Below are 21,901 nucleotides of genomic sequence, written 5' to 3' on the forward strand. Positions count from 1 at the left end.
TTGACTAAGCCATTTCTTCAACTACAATAAAAGGTGGGAGATCTGTCACCATACCTACCCTACACGGTCGGTCTCACACTATCTATCAAGAGACAAATAAAAACTACAGTTGCCTCGATTTTGCTGAAACTTCCAGCTCTTACTATAGCTAGTTTGACAATTGACAGCAACCAAGTCCCCAAACTATGCCCCTAGGACAAGACTATCCCTTCAACACACAAAGCTCAATCCCCTCTAATTTCCTGGTTGCCATGTCTCTCTACAAAAACTCATTTTAATTTACAAAACATTAATTAGCAATCGATTATATAAATCAATCTTAAACATAACGAACGATTTTATAATCATTCATTTATAAATCGGTTACAATATAATTATCGATTTTATAATCGATCGTTAAATAATGATTGATTTATAAATTGATCGCAAAAACAATTATTGATTTATAAACGATCACAAAAATAATGATCAATTTTATTTTTATTTCGTGAAAATAAAGATCAATTTATAAATTAGTCACAAAATTAATGATCGATTTTACAATCAGTTGCTAAATAACAACTGATTTATAAAATCGATCCCTAATTTTTTTTTTTTTTACTTTAACCTAATCTTAATTTCCTCTCATCATTTATCCTTCCTCTCCGTTCTTACAACACCGAGCAAGGAAAAAGTTTGGGCATCTCAAGATTTTATTTCATGGCTTGGTGTTTACCAATTGCTTTTAGGTGATGTGCTCATTTTGCAAACATGTGCATTTATAGGGTACATACTGAATTTCCATCTTTGAATATTTAAAGAAATTTTTGTTGGAAATGTGAATGGAAATAAGTAAAGATGGAGAAGACCCTCATATGAAGGAGTCTAGTCCAACATTGGTAGTTGAGAGGCAACTTGGTTGGTTTATATTATATCACAAACATTGATCTTGTGAACAAATGCATGGAGAGACTCTCTTTCACGCGTGGGTATACAGGGATATAAATCTAGGGCCCGGATTGCACTGCCCACAAGACAACTTGTGTGCGAGCGAGCCTGCGCGCATCAAATGTCGGACCAGTCAGGGCATAATCTTGCCCAAACAGATCAACCAACATTTTACCATCTCGTTCTATTTTTGTAACGGTGGCTGTAGTGAAACGGACAAGAGTTATTACCTATCGTTGAAACAGCCAGAGTTAATTACCTGACGTTTCGAATCAAGCAGTCAATTTTACCATTAATCTCCAATTAATGGGGGAGATATGCTACGAGGTTATAAAAGAGGAAGTGATGTGAGACCACAGGTACATTCAAAACGTTTGCCTTTTTGAAAACTATTACTTTAATAGTTAAACATAATCATCAACATCTTTGGGGATCCCTGGCTTGTACCCATTCATTTCTTTTGACGCGTCATTCCAAGTAACGAGGTAGCAAATCTCGATTACTCGGTTTACTAGGTCTTAGGTCACCTAGGGGCAACTTATGGAGCCCATCCCTGGAATCCCTTTCGGGTTCCGGTACAGCCATTCATTCAAAGTAAAATACTTTTATACATTTCTTTTCATCATAGCACGAATGTTCCATAACATCTTTCATTCATTCGCATTGAACATTCGTGGCATGTAGGTTCAAACCTTTCATCATAAGGTAGTACATAAGATAATGATTAACATCATTTAAACTTTACCTTAGGTTTGATTGTACGTTCTTCATAAACTTGGCATCATTAACTTTAAACCGACCAACAGAGGACCTATACTCCCCCAATCGATCAGAGGATCAATGGTAGGCTTTAGATAGATCAAATGGTTGGTTTCGATTCAGATTTTTACCACAGTAGCCTCTGTAATCGATCAACCGATCGATTACAGGGCTTAATCGATCAGACAATCGATTCATTCATTACCGTGTTCGCAGTAAGCTTGGTAATCGATCAACCGATCGATTACGGCCTCGTAATCGATCAGCTGATCGATTACAGCCTCTTAATCGATCGGGTGATCGATTAAGAGCCGCGATCTCATTCCTCGTTAAAGCGTGTAATCGATCCAGTGATCGATTACCCGCTCTGGTAATCGACCAAGCGGTCGATTACCATGGTTCTGTTCGGTTTCTGTTCTAAACAAAACTTACCAATCAACACTTAAATAGCAAATTTTATTCTAACATCTAAACATGATCAACGCTTAGGGTTTTTGAACAAAATACCTTACATTATAACTACCTACCATTCGATACAATGAAAACTTTAAACATGTAGAACAGCACGAAACCGTAAACATGTAGGTTATCAGTAAACAGAGAACATGCTTTAAACCTATAAACAGAACTTATGGCCAAAGCAAACGAAGCATGATAGATCTCCAGTAATTTCTTCTAAACAAAGAACATATACCTCAGGCATGATATAGCGTAACCATTGAGAAGAACTTACGGATTCATGCATATCTAAGTTTTTAAAACGAATCACCATAATAATATCATAAGTTCTGATACTAAAGTTCACGGAAAACGTTATGCATATTAGCCGAATACTATCAAAACGTAACAATTATCCAGCAGGTGAGGGGAAACTTACAGTAACTTCGCAGTCCTTAAGATTCTACCGAGTCTTCTCTTCCACCTCCCTGGCCTTCCTTCGCAACCTCTGGTGGGGAATCCCAAGAGCTTCGGCGCCTTTGATCAGAGGAGAGCAAAGAGCAGAGAGCGAGAGAGAAAAGAAGGGAACGGTGAAAAAAAGGAAAAGAGTCGAGAGGGGAGTTTATAAAGAGAAGAGGGTTAGCGGTTGCGAAGCATTACCTCCACGACCCAACCCCACTCCTTCCTCTCCGTTGGGTTTAGTGTAATCTAGTGAATCCTTAGGTTTAACAAGCGTTGCCCTCTTTCCTTTAACAAGATTACATTCCTATCCCATATGGTTAGCTTGGCTTTGCTTAGTTTGAAATATATATATATATATATATATATATATATATATATATATATATATATAATACACCCATGAATTTTAATTAAATATAATTTTAAAAAAAATATTTTTAAGAAATTATTTCTATTAAGTCATAGATTTTGAAAAAAAAATTTCAAAACTTTACTAATTGATTAATTGTCCTTATCATCTCACCTATTTTATGTGTCTCAATACATAGCATACAAGGTAACTTATCTAACTTATCTATTTTTATGAGTTAAGCCAATCAATTTTATCTAATTAGTTAAGTTTGCATCGAGAGGATTATTTGATTTTAGGTTCAATTCAAGTTTAGTCTTTAGTCAATTAAGTGGTCATTTATAAACTTATCTTCCAAGTCGTGGCTAGGCACAAGAGTCTTTTTAATTGGATCAACGACCACTTCCTTAGATAAAGCTAATTTAAGAAATTGAACATTTAACCAACCTATTGCAAGACTCTTGTCTAACTAGTTTAAGATGTGATAAGGTAGCTTCAATCAGTTCCTCTCAGCGAAATGCACCAAGTCGGATACTCTTTATCCAACCCGAATACACTTAGACTGAGTATCCCTAACGTACTATCATCTCGTTGCATTCTGATATTAGTTTATCAAGTGTTAAATAATATTTTTCCTATCTAATCATTCTAGATTAAGCAAGAACTTTAAGCTAACATTTGAATCTATTGTTAAACTCATGAATGATAATAGAGTTTATCAAGATATGTTTGGCCTTTCGATCCTCCATGTACTCATCTAGCTATTTCCTAGTTCATCTATTTTTATTAATAATTTCTCAATCAAGATTTATCATAAACTCAAAATTATTTTCCATTGCAAGTGCTATATCAAAATATTTATCTAAGATCGTAAGTCTTGGTGGTGAAAATACATATTGTCAAATCGCTCTAAGGTGATTAGTCTAATAAGAGAGTGCTCTGATACTAATTGATAAGATCATTGTAAATAATGACTCAAACTGTCTAGAAGGGAAAGGCGAATAGCTTATTAACATATAGGTAAAATGTTCTTCTTTTTGCAAGGATAGGATAAATTGAACTTTTTAATTGTGTATGGTGTGCTTATGTGTGGCTGCTATTGGTCGTGTTAAGTAATTATGCAACCATAATGTTAAATAATTTAATTATGTATTCTTTTAATGTTCATCCTGAGGATGAGGATGTTCTTTTGAAATTATGTATTTGAATCTTTCAAGATAAATAAATATTTTTTTAAAATTACAGTATTCTATAGTATATCTTCTCTGTATAATTTAATCAATAGCCAATTCTATGATACCACGTAATTTCACTAACTTTAAATACAAATCTCTTACTGACTTTGTATAATTTAATCAATAGCCAATTCTATGATACCACGTAATTTCACTAACTTTAACTACAAATCTCTTACTGACTTGCTATAAATCCCCACCCAAATCGTTTCCAAATCAACACCAGGCTTTCTTATGAGTAGAACGTGTAATTCTTGGCAGTAACGATGATCTCTCGCAATCCACCAATAGGAGCCATGATCATCAACAGCACTCCCAGAAGTATGCAGATCTGAGAAAAGTAAAAACAAATTAATATTCAAGTTCATGTGATAGCGACTGATGGGCAATTAGATGTTCTTCACTTGCTTACCCAATTAGTGATCCAAGATAAGCTAAACCTTCTGGGTTTATAAATAGCAAGCCACATGATGCAAGGAAGCTGGAATTGTTTGATCAAACCAAACAAGTTTTAATATTATGGAATTGGTTCTGTTGCAATATATCAAATGGTTTCTTTCATGAATCATGCATGAGAAACAAGTAGTGGGCACTCACGAAGTATGTGGTCGGAGCAAATGCGAGGCCACCAAAGAAAGAAAGTAGTCCTCCGAAGAAGGGGAAGGTCATGGCAAAAAACATGGTAAATGCTGCAGTAGTCCACAACCCAAGAAATTAGTCTGCTGAACGATTTACAGAATTTATGAGTTTGAAAATTAATGGAGGCTTACCCACATAAGCACTTCTTGCAATTAGGCGAAGAGTTAGACCAGGAGGAAAGCGAAATCTTTTGACCAGTACCGTTTCCATCATGTCGAACACAGGCATCGCGTAAATCTGCATGAGTAAACAGAGTGCCTATGTTATGAATCGAGGACAATTTGGAATTATGATTTAGCGAAATCATGCATGTCACCTGATAGCTTCCGATAACGTGGACGCAGACCATCATGTTTGCCATGGCAATTAGCCAGTGCGGCCTGTCTAGAGAGAGTAGGATGTTGTCCTGGACGCCGTTGCCGAAGGCCCAGTAGCCAACGAGAGCCACAGGGAAGTAGCAGAGACCCACAAGAATGTAGGCGACGATCGCGCCCTTCCACATCGGGATCTTGGAAGGCTTCTCGGGAGTGGAAGGCATGGAGGCTTGGATTTCCAACACCACATTGTGGCCAGCATACGCAAATGCCACATCTCCCAGCGCCGCAAGGAACCTCAGCACAGTCCCTCCTTGTGTATGAGATACATAACCATATTCCACGGGCTCCTGCTTTCCCTTGTTCAATGTAGCCCCCCATACAATGGTAGAGTAACTAGATTGATTGTAGTATATATAGCAAGGAGTTAGTTAATCCTTTTTTTTCCTTTTTCAACATTTTTGGTGAGTTATTTTTATCCACCGCGTAGTTGTTTTATCAAGTACCTGAGAGACATGACAGCGGCCGCCAGAGATACCCCAGAAATAGAGTTGAAGTTGGGTAGCTGAGAGAGGACAAATTGCACAGAGGCGAAGATCATGATGAAGAAGGTAAGCTTTATGTGCTTGCAACCAGAGCAGACAATCTCGTGGAACTGCTTGAGAGATCTGCCACCGGTGACCATGTAGACGATGCAGACGCCGATCTCCACAACCAATTGCTGGGGAACAACGATATAAAGACCGAGCTTTTCGCCGAAAACATATTGTCCCAGCTCGTGGTATCGATCGAATCGCCGCCCGGGAACCATCTCGTGCATCTCTATCATTTGCCACAGAGTGTACAAGGTCACAACCCATGATATGACCAGCACAGCAACACCGGGACCCCTGCGATCCTCAATTCGAAAAATGTCCTCATCTCCAACTGAATTTGAGAAAAAAAAAGAAGCTCTCTGTTTTGTTCTTAATTAATTGATCTTAGTGGGGAAAAAAATTATCAACTATGTTTGTGCACACTGTGTACCATCCAAGTTCTGACATGGCATATGGAAAAGTGAGGACGCCAGCTCCCACCATGGCGGTGACATTGTGGATGGCAGAGTACCACCATTTGGCGTTGCGTGAAGATGTGATGGGAAGCCAGTCGTCGATCGTCCGCTCCTTGTCGCTCTGCAATCGAGGAGAAACCATATGCTTGAATGTGTGGGGGCCCAATTAATCTGAACGCATTACTTGTATTTATGGCTTAAACAAACTTACACTTCTCCCATAAAAAACTGAAGTTATTGTTTATTTAAGTTGTGTTTTTTTTTTAATTTCTGACAACTTTATGGATCCAGTGTCACATCGCAGGCTTGTTTGACTAAAATATATTAATTATAAAATGTTTATTATTTAAAAGTTATTATTATTGATCAAATAATATAATATATCTAAAAATATTATAGCCTTTTGACAAATTAGGTTAGACAAGAATTTATCTCTCTATATCTTTCAACTATATAAGCTATTGCTTATAAATATTACATCATGTGGCAAATAACCAACATACAGAAGCTGATTTTGTATATGAGCATAATTCTCAAGGGGTGATCGACCTTGGTTCCCCATGAGAACAAAGGATATACACCAAAGGAAGGATGAGATAGACTTATTTGCCAGTTTGCTCCAAGAAATTCAGAAGAAATTGCTCAACTTGTCATTATTCTATGAAAATTGATTGAGTTGACTTAATCAAGTCTACAAGATATTATATTAGAAGGAATAAAATTTTTTTGGCCCAATTTTTGTGTACCTAAATGTAAGAACCATAAAATAAAAGAAGACATGAATTAATGTACACGCTTAGATTTAGAAAAGTCAAATTGACTAGGATTGGGAAGGGAAGAAGTATCTTCAAGTAATTTGTACTGTATAATATAACTATACATTTTATAAATAAAATTCTATAGTTCTATTTATGATTTTATTAAATTTGTGTCAAATTACAGATTATGATATAAGATTCTAGAAACATTACTTCATTAATAATTCATCGAGATAGATGTTAGACCTTCCTAAAATATATAGCAATATTATTAAAAAGTACTTTTAGATAATCATAGCCCAAAATATTGACTTCTCGATACATGCTATATATATTACATGGTAATAATAGATGATCTCACACCTAAAAACATATTGATATTTAAAAAAAAAAAAACACGCGCGTGAGGAATGAGATTGTTAGAAAATGATTCATTTGGCTTGTAGGCATCATAATAAAAATTGTTTATTTAGAAAGTATGATTATTATGATTATTGACCAAATAATATAGCTTGCATGCCTAAAAATAGTGTAACCTTGTTAGACAAGAATTTATCTCTTTATATCTTTCACTAAACTATACTGTTACCTATAAATATTCCAACTTCTTCTTCTTGAATAACCAACACACAGAAACAAAACAATTACCTGATTTTGTATGAAGGCATCGATCTCAAGGGGTGATCGAGCTTGGTTCCCCATGTCAACTGTCCCAGAATGAAGAAGGATATCAGAATCCAAAGAACTTCTAGGATATACCCAAAACTGCGGCTACTTGCACTTCAGCGGAATAGCAATATGAAAGGAAGGAAGAGCAGAGGAATACGCACCAGAGGAAGAGGATGGGATGCATTAAATAGACTTCTTTGAAAATTGATAGAGTTGACTTACATGAGTCTACTAGGTTATAAAGAAATAAAATTCCATATTTTTCGTATGTTAACATTATAATATTGTCATTTTCTTCTGTCGAACGATTATGTTAGACGACATTTTAGACTGAGAAGCTCCTTCTCATGTATTGAAGATCATCTATAAGAACAAATTTTAGTTCAATCAATCAAACAATACACTAATTTTTGATTTGCTTACTATTTTATGGATGTTTATTTGGCTCTTTAGTTGTTGTTTAATGTGTTTGGACTTGTGCAAGCTAGAAAGAGATAGAGAGATAGAGATGAATAGCTTCAATCGCTTCGATAGATTGTGTAGTGAAAAGTTGAAAGCAATTCGATGCACCACAACTTTCCAAGGCAATTACGTCCAAAGCCTTGTCGTAACGGCTATCATCATAAGTCTTTTTTCCTTTTCAGATACCTTTTAAAGATGGAGAAATCTCTTACAAATCTATAATTATAAAGCAATATAATAAAAATACAAGATACAAATAGAGATTAAAATAAAAGTATTTTACAATTGAGAAACTTTACTTTGAATGCTTGTTTGTCACTTTGTATTACCTTTTGATGGTAAAAAATACAACAACAATTCATCTCTAACCCCTCAAGAATCAGTTCGATCTTTCTCGAAATCCTCTTTTATAGGGTTGTTGTCGAGTTAATTTTCGTCTATCAATTGACTAATTTTATCTATCAGTCGATTGATTCATTGTAGATTCAAACATTACTCTGACCTGTCAGCTCAATGGTTTCCTCCATCTCAACATCAATCCATTGCTTATTACCATCAATCGACTGTTACCTAATTAATCAAATCTAGTAGCCGAGTTCTAAACATTATGTTCGTTTGAATAATGACATTAGTTGACTACTCATTACCATCAATCAACTATTGCTTAATCAGTTGAATTCTGTATCACACGGGCAATCCAACCCGAGCCCGAGTGGGTTACGGGTGTGGTCGACTGCTGATGCTCGATCCCGAGTGGGTTGAAGTCGTGGTCGAATGTCAAAGCCTTAGCCCGAGTCAGTCAGCTGCCAAGCTCAAGCTTGAGTGGGTTCTCGTGTGGCGACTCCTACGTGCTCGAACCCCTGAACACCTTGAGTTCGAATGGGTTCTCATGAGCTGAATCCTGTAAGCACCCAAGCACCCCAAACTCGATTAGCCCAAGACCAAGTGGATTGTTGGGCACTTACTCGAGCACCTTGAATTCGAGTGAGTTCTTGTGTACTGACTCCTGTGCACGCGCGAGCACCCCCAAACTCGAGTAGCTCGATCGAGTTCGAGTGGATTGTTAGGCACTGTAACGCCCTCCTCTTTCTTATACTAATAGGGGATGTTACGTATTTAAACTTTCCTTAACTTTTACTCATTAAATAAAATAACTCAAATCAACTTTTCTTTTTCTGTTTAGAATGCGGAAGCAAAAGAAATAAATATAAATTCTTGGACATAAAATAAATATTTATATAATTCTTGATCTTATTCCGCGGTTCCGCTGACATCACACATCAAACACTTCTCCAGCTGCCTCCTCTTTCCTATAACTTTTCCTTTCATTTATCTGCAATATGAGGAATGCAAACTATAAGCAACGCTTAGTAAGTACATCATCTAACTCACAAAAACCATAGAAAACTTCGTAATAACTGATTTATGCAACATGAATGTTCATATCTAAACATGTGAGGGGATTTTCAAAACATACTATTTTATAATAATTAAACATATTAAACATCCATCATTTGGGCCCTGACAAAGTACCAATGCGCGCATCCCTAACCGGTCCGGGGTAGCTAGCCACCGAAGCCGATTAGAACGTACTAGGCACATCGCGGCCTAGGGGCAACTTATGGAGCCCATCCCTTGGACACCTCCGGTCCGGTACTTGTCAACATCAAAATAAAGTACTTTCTTTCATATTACAATATCTTACTTCTTATATCATGCAATTCTACTATTTACATATGCTTTAACAAAATCATGCATATGCTTTAACAAAATCATGTTTATGGAAAAATACGGAAAACAACGGAACTACTCATACTGCAGGTGAGAGATGTACTTACCTTATTGATGAATCGTTACAATACGAACCTCTAAATACTACTAGATCCACGAGTCAAATTCCTGCAACAAAACATCTTCTAAGTAACATATCCTAGAATAAACCCCAATCCAATCTTATATCTTATCTGAATTTAATCTAATCATAACCTAATCCCAACTAAATTAATTAATTAGTTAAACCCAATCAATCTTTCCAATTAGATTAATCAAACATATGCATCTTTGATTAATCAAATACTAACTATTTACTACTTAATTAACTGATTAAGTAATCAATCAACAATTAACTAATTAACTAATTAATTATTAACTTACTAATAATTAACAAATTAACTGATTAGTATCAGATTAATAATCTAACTAAACTAGTTTAGTCAACAAACCTTAATTAATCGACTAATTTTAATTGATTAAGCTTACCTTAATTAATTAACCTAATTAATTAATAATTCGTTGCTGCGCTTGTCTTCTCCACGCGAACAGGGCAGCGCGGCGTGGAACAGAGGCGGTGATCGGATGGCAGCTGAAGACTGCGCTGGCGTCGGCAGTCGCAGGTGAGCGGCAGGCGGCGATCGGGCGTTGCTTCCTTCTTCTCCGGCGAAGGGAAACAGCGGCTGCTTTGCTTCTCCACGCGGCGGGCGGCGAAGGGCGTCTTCACGCGGCGGGCGGCAGCTGTGGGAGGAGGCGGGTTGGTGGCTAGGTATTACACGGCTCGCTCTTAAAGCCTTCTTCCTCGGTCCGTTCCGAGTTCCTCGCCGGCGGAATCGGGTGCGGGCGGACGCGGATCGCGCGGCGGACGCGGCTCGCGGAAGAGGTCGGGGCGGTGCGCAGAAACAGTCGCGCGTATATTTAATAGGGAATGTACAGTAAACCCAAACCCGATTAAATCTAAACCACAGGCTAAACCCAATTAAAACAATTGAACCTGTTACTGTAGCAAACCGGGTTCAATTTTGGTTCGTGTGGTTCACTAATCAAACGACCTCCGATTTAATCCAAACCAGTTTTGTTGGATTCGTCTTCGCGAGACGAACCTTTTTATCTATTTTATTTTATCAAAACCCCCTTCTATCATTTAACTAAAAGACCTTTATTATAATTTTAAATCAAATTAAAAATCCTAAAAATAGGAAAAATAATACGGGTGTTACCGGCACTCACCCAAGAACCATGAATATGAACACCTAAGCACCGTTTAGAGTCGATTGCCCCTTCCTATCAATCAATTGCTATCCCTATTTTCAATCTTTCCAAAGTCAAAAACTCATCTTGCCAAGTATGCTGTTGACCTCAACCTATTAGAACTTCCTTCACTCAACATCTGATCACTCTTGACCTATTGAGACTTCACGCGCCTAACATACGGTCCCCCTAGATCTGTCAGGACTTCATCAATGTTAAACATCTGGTCTTCCTTGACCTGTTTGGATTTCTTATTAGAGCCGTCAATTTAGGTTGGGCCCGTCAGGTTGGCTCACCTCCCAAACAATTTAAGCGAGGTTGGGTTAAAATTTTATCAACCCATTTTAAGGTGGGTTTAGATGGGTTAACCTACCTAGGTCCACACCCTGTGTGGGTCGGCCCATGGAGGACTTGGGTTGACCTGTGGGTTGAACAAAAAATTTTTCTTCAAAATTTAAAATTAAAGTAGAAAATTTAATGAAATAGTGGGCTGTACCCGTCTAAATCGCAATCCAAACATAAAAATTTCAACTTGACCCATTTAAAAAATTGTTGGCAAGCTCATGGGTTGACCCATTTAACCCACAACCTGTCTTAGGTTGGGTTTGGTTGAAAATTTCTCAATCCACCAAGTTGGTGGATCAACCCACCCCACCCCATCATATGATGAGTTTCTAGCGAGTTGGCTCGCTCCATCATGGGTTGACCCGTTTAACAGTGCTACTTCCTATCACCAAATATATGATCAACCATGATTCACTTGGACTTTCCATCTAGTGTCAATTCCATGTTGGACTTTTGACCGCCAAATGTCTAGTCACTCATGATCCACTTGGACTTCCCACTTGGCAACTCCTTGTTGGACTTTCGATCACCAAGTGTCTAATCAATCGTGATCCACTTGGACTTTCCGTCTCATGCTAACTCTATGTTCGACTTTCGACTATCAAGTGTCCGGTCACCCATGACTCACTTGGACATCCCACTTGCAATTCTTCATTGTACTTTTAATCACCAAGTGATCGATCAATTGTGATCCACTTAAACTTTTTATATTTTGTCAAGTATACGGTCAACCATGACCTACTTAACTTTTCGCTCAATCAACTTAATATATTGATTGACTGTCAAGTATTCGGTCGACCTTGACTTACTTAACGTCTCACTCGATTAACTAACATATTGATTAAATATTAAAATTTTAACTCAAGCTTGATCAACCTAAACCATGGATCAACATAATGCCTAGGGTAATTGTAAACAAAAATAAATTATTCATAAAGCTTAGGTTGCAGAAAGTTTATGCATACTTGGATCGGAATAGAAGCTTACTGTACACATCTATATATATATCAATGAGGATGTAACCTAGATAATACCAAATTATTAGCCATAGTTTTTAGACAATTGCTATTAGAAACCAACTTGCAAACTAATTACCTTCAAGACTTATTTGTAGATTCGAAGAATCTTAATTATTGCTATATTTTTATATGATGGATTTTCAAGTTGATGAGGAAAGAAGAGGTTAGTAATAACCATGAGCGAAGGATAAAAATTAGCAAGTAATAGATTGAACTTTGTAGAATTATATTTATATGTCACTTCTTTACAATCATCTTATATGATATCACAAAAAAGAAATCTCAAAGTTGCTTTATTTTTTTTAAAAAAAGCAAAATCAATGACTAATATAGAAGAAAAGGGTAAATAATATTTTAAATTAAAGTTTTGAACCTTCAATAGATCATTGGAAAATTAACAAAATATTGGAAAAAGATATAGAGTTCAAACTTTAAAGAAATTCTCGAATTTTTTGCTAGGCACATATAATCAAGTCAAAATACTAAAAATTAATTACCTAAACTAGTAGAACACAATGCAATTGCAAACAAAGTTCATATATCACTTCAAACACTTAATAGTAGTCAAGAAATTGAACCATTCAACCTTGAAAGCAATCAATCTTTTTTTATAAATGTGCTTAAATTTTATAACTTAGTTCACCTATAAATAATGCATCATTAGAATAATCAATGAAAATGACGCATCATTAGAATTTCTAACCTGTGTTTTCAAATCTATAGAATTGGAAAACATTAATTAAGAAAACAAGAAATGTGGAAAATTGAACGATACAATTAAAACTTAGATTTTATAATTGGAAAACATAAATAATGTGGAAAAGAAGCGTGGAAAAATGAATGATACAATTTAAATTTAAATCTATAGGATTGGAAAATATTAATTATGTGAAAAAGAATTGTTGAAAATTCAACGATACAATTCAAAGTTAAATAATGAAATATAATATAGTTAGAAGTCAAGATAGCAACAAATCAACAATCTATAAGTGACCATAGAATTTTGTAACAAGCGTCTACTATTCAACCTAATATATATCATAACAATTTGCATTCAAAGCACGAACTTAAAAAATGCAAACTTCTTTTAAATATCACTCACTTTGTGTTGAGTTGAGGAAGAGATAGAACATAATACTTTTTTATTCATTTGGATATGACATTAAAATGAAATATCCTTCACTCTTGGCTATTATTATGTCAAATACTAAAACAATTACGCAACTAATAACTTAATAAAATTATGGAAATATTAAGTGAACTAAAATATTAGTAGATTGAGTGATAACTAAAATCTATTAAGATTGGAAACAAAGCTGAAGATGAAATAAGTAAAAAATGCCATGTTGTAATGAACTACATTTCAAAGTGGTCATTAGGTGACCTACCAACATAAACCTTGGATTTTGAACTATGCACAAATAAGTTCATCCAAACCATATACATCTATTAATGAGTATCTTCAAAAGTAACTTTTATTTATCTTAGAAAAAAATTATTTTTGATCTCACACCTAATATTTTGTAGTCCTTTAAAATCATTTAACATAGGAAAAACCAAAAGTTAAAACAAAGCCTTATTTGGTGAATAATAAAATGTAAGTAAGACATCAAGGGTAAGTAAGAAATAAATAATATTATCTTTAAAGAATATAAAATTATCTATAAAATTTTGACAATAAGGGTATCCCAAACAATAAAAACTCTCTCTATACCAAATCAATCAAGAGGTAATTTTGGGAAAAATAAGAATTTACAATTCAATTTTAAAATACCTCATAAAGTTATGTGAAAAGAGGTAACATCACAAAGTCAACTTATAATCGATCGTCAAATAGTTATGGGGTGGGAGGGATTTTTATCTCTAACGACATGCATCCACAAAGAATTAATCCCTTGTCCCATTATTATAAGTCAACCACCTTCTAACCAACTAAGCACTCCTATAGAGACATTAATTGATGATTATATTTCAATAAAAGGTGAAATTCGTTACCTTAGCAGGCTCATACGATCAGCCCCACAACCATCTATGAGGTGGTAAATTGGTCTCACAATCATATGTGAGAAGTAAATCAAGAAGTTGCAGTTGACCACGATAGAGGAGGGCATTATATTGCCTCTGCTTCATCGAGATTCGACTCTTATCCACTTCAGTAACTTTGTTCTATTATAGCAAACTTAATTATGTCTTGATCATTATGTATTGTATGGGAAAGTGGAGATAAGATTTCGATTATTATAAAGCTATATGTAGCATGTCAGAAGATGAATTAGAAAAGAGGGCCAACATGAAGATTTTATGAAAAAAAAGGAAAACATGAAATTAAATATTCTGGTATAAAGTTTTTATTCACAAAATTTATTTTCCAATATTTGGAAAAAATGTAATACAATATATTAAGGTACATCTCAAAACTAACAATTTGATATGATATCTAATATATTGGAGAAAATTTTAATTCTATTTCAAAATTTAATCTTCAATTCATAATCAACAGCATTTTGTGGAAGATTTCAAATTTGTTAGACTTGAGAAGGAAATCTTTCCCGAGAAAGGTCAAAGTCAATTGCTTCAATCGAAATTGTAGAACGGCTTTACTTTCGACATGAATATCTCTTTCCACTAACATATTCTCGAAGCAAACTTTAATGGTTATAAATATTAAGCCAACCCTCTTGCTCAGGTTAAACCAACTATGATAAAATAATAGATAATTTAAAAATAACTTCTAAAAGCTTTCTTTATAATTATAAAGCTAAGTATAAAGATAAACAAACCTTATAATTCTTAAAATTTAATAAAATTGGAACAAAAAACTAAAATCTTGTCAATTTTGGTAAACAAATGCATGTGAGAGAACGAAAAATTAAATCAAAGGATGATGCTCATGTAGTTAGGGGCGTTTAGCTTCATGAATCATTGAGAGCAACATTTTTAGACAATTAATAGTGAAACCACAATGACAGAAGAAAGACTCCTCTAATTTAAAGACACTAGTTACCTGTGCACCTTCTTACAATAATTTCAGTGTCGCCCTCAACAGATAGGTGGTAAGGAGAGACGACCAAATTAAACCCTACTTCGATAGGAGGTAGTTGGATGGGAAAGATACTGAGTAAATTAAGATCTCATTAAAAGGGCCCCTGGGGCATAGCTGATCAGTTGGTTACGACGTAGCAGAGTTGCAGAAGAGGGCAAGAGTTTGAATCTTGGCGAAGCCAGACAATACCCTCCTGCGTCGTGACTAACTGCAGTTTCCCGATTTACCTCCTCACAAATGGTCGGGGGGCTGATCGTGTGGGGCCGCTAAGGTGGCAGATTCTACCTTTTGCAGAAAAAGATCTCATTAAAAGGGAGATTTGATCCACTTTGCTATGGTAGTCTCACCTAGATTAGGGTTTAGGGACTCATCGTCTACAATGACTTGTCATGCCTTCCAGAAATGGATCTAAAATAGAGTTGTCCTGGGTTTTAGTCCTGTTAAAAAAAAATTACATATCTATTTATACTCTACAACTTGGCACCAAGAAGAATTGATATGTTTTGTTTCTTTTAATTCATTTTTTGATACTTAGCCTATTCCTTCAACTGCAATAAAAGGTGGAATCTGTCACCCTAGCAACTCTACACGGTCGGTCTTATGACTATCTATGAAGAGGTAAATCAGAAAGCTATAGTTGCCCCGATTTCACTGAAATTCGACCCTTACTCACTATAGCTAGTTTGTCCCACAGTAACCAACTCAACCATGCCCCTAGGGCAAGCCTATCCCTTCAACACACAAAGCCCAATCCCCTCTAATTCCTAGATTCGTCGCTGATGTCTTCTCTCTACAAAACTCATTTTAATTTACAAAACATTAATTAGCAATCGATTATATAAATCAATCTTAAACATAACGGCCGATTTTATAATCATTCGTTTATAAATCGGTTGCAACAATAATGATCGATTTTATAATCGATCGTTAAATAATGATTGATTTATAAATTGATCGTAAAAACAATGATTGATTTATAAATGATCACAAAAACAATGATCGATTTTATTTTTATCACTAAATAAAGATCAATTTATAAATTGGTCACAAAATTAATGATCAATTTTACAATCAGTTGCTAAATAACAACTGATTTATAAAATCGATCCCTAATTTTTTTTTACTTTAACCTAATCTTAATTTCGTCTCATCATTTATCCTTCCTCTCCGTTCTACAACACCGAGCAAGGAATAAGTTTGGCATCTCGAAGATTTTATTTCATGGCTTGGGTGTTTACCAATTGCTTCTAGGTGATGTGCTCATTTTGCAAACATGTGCATTTAGAGGGCATGCTGAATCTCCATCTTCTAATATTTACAAAAATTTTTGTTGGAAATGTGAATGGAAATAAGTAAATATGGAGAAGACCCTCATATGAAGGAGTTTAGTCCCACATTAGTAGTTGAGAGGCAATTTGGTTGGTTTATATTGTATCACAAGCATTGATGTTGTGAACAAATGCATGGAGAGAGACTCTCTTTCACACGTGGGTGTATAGGGGGTATAAATCTAGGGCCTGAATTGCACTGCCCGTAAGGCAACTTGTGTGCGAGTGCGACCTGCGTGCGTTGAATGTTGGACTAGTCAGGGCATAATTTGCCGAAGCAGATCAACCAACATTTTACCATCCCATTCTATTTTTTTTGTAACGGTGGCTGCAGTGAAACGGACAAGAGTTATTACCTAGCGTTGAATGACCAAAGTTAATTACCTTACGTTTTGAATCAAGCCATCAATTTTACCATTAATCTCCAATTAATGGGAGATATGCTGCGAAGTTATAAAAGACGAAGTAATGTGAGACCACAGGTAGAATATTCTCGATCCCTCGCTTCGCTTTCCTCTTTCCTTTGCTTCCCCCAGTGATAGTCTTTGGGTGTAATCAGTTCACCAGAAATGATTTGTGCTTCATCGTTTCTCCGGTCTTGTCATTGTATTCTGAGAAATAGACGTCCGTTGTGACCTCTAAGCACCGTCGGAGGAGACGAATCTGTTATAAAAGAGGAAGTGATGTGAGACCACAGGTAGAATATTCTCGATCCCTCGCATCGCTTTCCTCTTTCCTTTGCTTCCCCCGGTGATAGTCTTTGGGTGTAATCAGTTCATCGGAAATGATTTGTGCTTCATCGTTTCTCCGGTCTTATCGTTGTATCCTGAGAAACAAACGTCCGTTGTGACCTCTAAGCACCGTCGGAGGAGACAAATCTGTTTTAAGGAAACTACGTTGAACACAGGCCTCGACAACTCGGCTCGATGTCCCGACCACTATGTGTCTCATCCACTCAGCTCGGCACTCGGCCACTCAGTTCGGCAACTCGGCTCGATGACTTGGCCACTCGGCGTCTCGGCCACTTAGTGTCTCGGCCACCCGGTTCAGCAACTCGGCTCGGCCACTCGGTGTCTCGGCCACTCGGCTCGGTGTCTCGTCCACTCGGCATCTCGGCCACTCAGCTCGGTGTCACATCCACTCGGCGTCTCGGCCACTCGGCATCTCGTCTACTCGGCATCTCGGCCACTCGGCGTCTCGGCCACTCAGCTCAGCACTCGGCCACTTAGCCTGATAGCCTTCCGCAAGTGCACGGAATGTCGCCAAGTAATAAAAAGATCGAATCCACAGGGACCGTGGAACTACTTACTAAATCTAGCACAAAAAGGTGGAGAGAATATAGATCATGAGTTGTGTGGGGGAGATGGGAGTGTTCTAAAGTGCTTTATCCTAGAAGTCAGAGAAAGGGATCGACTGTGACACTGATGGGTGAAGCGATCCTAGGATTTCGGACTCCTCAGAGAATGGATTAATCGACTTGGATCCTCTACCTTTCCTCAATAACTGTTCAATTGTAGGAATGTCAACCAAATTATCCAATTCAACCTCGTCAGGTATCCTCGAATTAAATCATTGGTGTTCTTACGTCACTCGTTATTGGTTTGAAACGGTTCTAGAAGCCCGGTTCAAGGTCTGCCCGTGTCACTCAGGCGCCCCGGAAATACTAAAAGAACCCTATCCACTGTCACTGGATATCCTTTTACAGATCTCTCCCCAATAACGAATGACCGCTAACTATCCCTCATAGGAATTCAACTATGTATTAGGAAACCCCTCGGAATCTCGCCCGGTTCAAGGTCTGCCCCTTTTACAGAGCGCCCCGGTATACGGCCTAATGATTCCCCAATTCATAGTAAATCCCTACCCTCATGGATTCACACAACATAATTTATCATCAAGTACAAGCATAAATCCACAAAGCAATGCACAGTATTTCATAGAAAACGGTAGATTAATCAAATCCAAATACAATCATCCATTACATCTGATTTATCCTACATCCTAGAATCTAGGGAAATCTACTCCATAGTGTGGAGAATACAATCCAAAAGAAAGAAAGAATACATCTCGTTCCCAAAGGTATACAAAGAAATGCAGGAAACTAGACTTATCTTCTTCCTCGGAGTGAAATCTCTGCGTAGATGAGATGAAAATGGTCTGGAGCAGTCGGATCGGTGATGGATCGTCGAATCTCCCTCCGAAATAGGCGTCGGCGGCTCTAGAACAACTCCGGTGGCTCTCCAAAGTCTCCCCCCTTTCCTAGGTCTCATTAGAGACCTATTTATAGTGCAGGGTTCGGAAGCAGCACGCCCCCGTGCACACGGCCGTGCCTGGGAGGCACGGCCTTGTGTTGGCTTCGGGCAAAAGAGAAGGCACGGCCGTGCCTTGTGGGCACGGCCTGAAGCTGTGAGGTCTCGGATCTGGGGCACGGCCGTGCCTCTTAGGCACGGTCCAGACTTGTCTTCCTTCTGTTTGATGGCACGGCCGTGCCTGGTAGGCACGGCCACACACTGACTGGAGCTGAATTGCTGGACACGGCCGTGCTTCTGAGGCACGGTCTGCTGCTTGGGCTCTTCTGTTCTGGCACACGGCCGTGCCTGTAAGGCACGGCCTTCAGCAGAGGCTGACTCCATGGTGAAGACACGGCCGTGCTTTGGAGGCACGGCCATGAACTGGCTTGATTCTGTTTTGAAGCACGGGTGTGCTTTTGAGACATGGCCTCTGGCTGCTGCTGAGGGGATTTTGGCACGGCCCGTGCCTGTGAGGCACGGCCCTGGCTTGTTGATCTTCTGTTTGGGCACACGCCCGTGCCCATTGAAACACGGCCAGGAGGTCCTTGAGACACGGCCGTGCCTATGAGGCACGGCCCTGTCTTGCCTGATCTTCAATGATGCTCCGTTTTGCCCGTTTTCGCTCCAATTTCCACCCTGAAACATGTAAAAGCACGAGCAGATCTCCGAACTAGGAAATGCAAGATATATGCCTAAATGCATGAATATGGGATGCAATGTACACAAGAATTAAGCGATAAATCCAGAAAGATGTGCAAATAAAGCATAAATACAGGTATACATCCTACGCACATCACAATCCTTAACCTGAAATACAGAACAGAGGATGCGGGGGCTGATGCATTGAGAAGAGAAGCATTATTTAGCATTGGTATGGCCACATTTCATGAGCATAACATAGGATAATGCACTTATATTTGACATTTTATGCTTTTGGCTCTATAATTATACTTTTCTCCTTGGATACACGTCTTTTTGTGAGGTTTTGTCATGACAGGTAATCAGCACGCCCAGCTGTGTTTAACACGGCCGTGTCGACTGAGCAGCCCAAGACCGTGGTGTCCAGAGCTCAGCACGCCCAGATCGTGCCAGTTAGCATGGCAGACTATGCAGGCGTGAAGCTGTGTTGTCCAGAGTTTAGCACGCCCAGGCCGTGTTGAACAGCACGGTCGTGTTTAAAATATGCGAACTATAAAAGGCTGCAAAAGGAAATGAGAAAGGGGAGGTCTGACGGCTGGGATTAAGGTTTTTGAGGAGGAAAGCTTGGGAGGAAAGCATCAGAAGGCATCATCAACATCGGTGCGGGAGATTTAGATTGGTAACCTCTTGTAAAGGATGGTTATCTTTTATCAACATGTCTTGCTGTGAACTTTTATCTATGGAGTAGTTTCTTTTAATCTCAAGATAAGTGGAGTACCCCTTTAATGATTGATTCTGAATGGTTTTTGCCTTCTCTTGTTCATCAAATCTGTGTTATTGGCGTGGTTTCAGTGAATTATCTTGTTCTATCTCAGGAAGTTAGGGGATGTACGTAACGGTGAACCCTTATTCTGCAAATTTGAATACCATCTTAGATCGTTCCTTCTAGAAGTAGTGATAAAGTTTTCTAGGGAGGCTCGCGGGATTCATGTGACAGTATCCTTAGCTGATTATTCACCTGTGTTACTTGTCACGAAGGAGGGAGTTCGGTCTTAAGAGATATCCTTATAAACAATCCCTAGACTAAATGGAATTTATCCAATTCAATTTTACCCTGAAGCGGAAGTAAGACTAGGGAGGTTTGCGGGGGTCGCGTAACAGGTCCCCTTAGCTGATTATGATCACCTACGCTCGAATGCCATAGAAGGTAGAATTGTCTTAGGTAAATACAACTGATGAAGATCCCGAAAGGGGCCATCAATTGAGCATAGGATAGATATAAGATATCCGTCAAAACATCAGTAAAGGTTTAACAGAGAGGGAAGGCTTACTCTTCGGATTGATCGTTAAAGTGGGGAAACTATTATCTTGAGATTAACTCAATTCCCAACTTAGCCAACCCTACTTGTCGTCACCTTCGATAGCGAATTTCCTGTTCCATCAAATTATTTTGTCTAGATAACTCAATATCGCACATCGTCCGGTGATTAAACAAATCCCTGTGGAATCGATATTATAACTTGACGACATCCGTGCGCTTGCGGAATTTTGAAAATAAGTTAAGTTTTTAAAAATAAATTAAGTTTTTGAAAATAAATTAAGTTTTCAAAAATAATTAAGTTTTTTAAAAGTAAATTAAGTCTTTGAAAATTAATTAAGTTCATAAAAATTAATTAAGTCTTTGAAAATTAATTAAGTTTTTGAATTAAGTTTTTGAAAATAAATTAGGTTTTTGAGAATAAATTATGTTTTAATTGAAAATTAATTAAGTTTTTGAAAATTAATTACGTTTTTGAAAATAAATTAAGTTTTTAAAAATAAATTAAGTTTTTGAAAATTAAATTAAATTTGTGAAAATAAGTTAATTAATTAAAAATTAGGATTTTAAACTTAATTAAAAATGTAAAGTTGATTAATTAGGTAAACATAATTTTGTTTGTTGGGTTATTTTTAGAAAGTTATTACCTAACTGCATCTCACCCAGTCTAAGTGATCAATTAGTGACCCTAAGGGTATTTATGAGACGATTTTATCAATTTTATCTTTATTTAGTGTTCGAGGTATTTATAGTTGATTAACCTTTAGTTAAATTTGTTGGGATCGAGGCGTTCGCTAGAGGGGGTGAATAGTATTTTTTGATCTTTTTCTGTGA

The 21,901-nt window shown here is 37.3% G+C and overlaps 1 protein-coding gene across 1 annotated transcript; it reads right to left on the reverse strand.

Annotated features, from left to right (window-relative positions):
• Window positions 1-4,242: 4,242 nt before the first annotated feature.
• LOC141827572 (lysine histidine transporter 1-like) lies at window positions 4,243-7,750 on the reverse strand. The gene is made up of 8 exons (XM_074714859.1): window positions 7,581-7,750; window positions 6,150-6,295; window positions 5,630-6,013; window positions 5,126-5,519; window positions 4,941-5,046; window positions 4,768-4,859; window positions 4,583-4,651; window positions 4,243-4,501 (listed from the first exon to the last, which is right to left on the reverse strand). Exons 1-8 carry the CDS (start codon window positions 7,632-7,634, stop codon window positions 4,403-4,405), a joined length of 1,344 nt encoding a protein of 447 aa, XP_074570960.1. The 5' UTR covers window positions 7,635-7,750; the 3' UTR covers window positions 4,243-4,402.
• Window positions 7,751-21,901: the final 14,151 nt, after the last annotated feature.

Source organism: Curcuma longa, chromosome 1 (assembly GCF_044706935.1).
Source record: "Curcuma longa cultivar G26 ecotype Majalengka, Jawa Barat chromosome 1, ITB_CL_G26_1.1, whole genome shotgun sequence".
In the NCBI taxonomy this organism is placed as follows: domain Eukaryota; kingdom Viridiplantae; phylum Streptophyta; class Magnoliopsida; order Zingiberales; family Zingiberaceae; genus Curcuma; species Curcuma longa.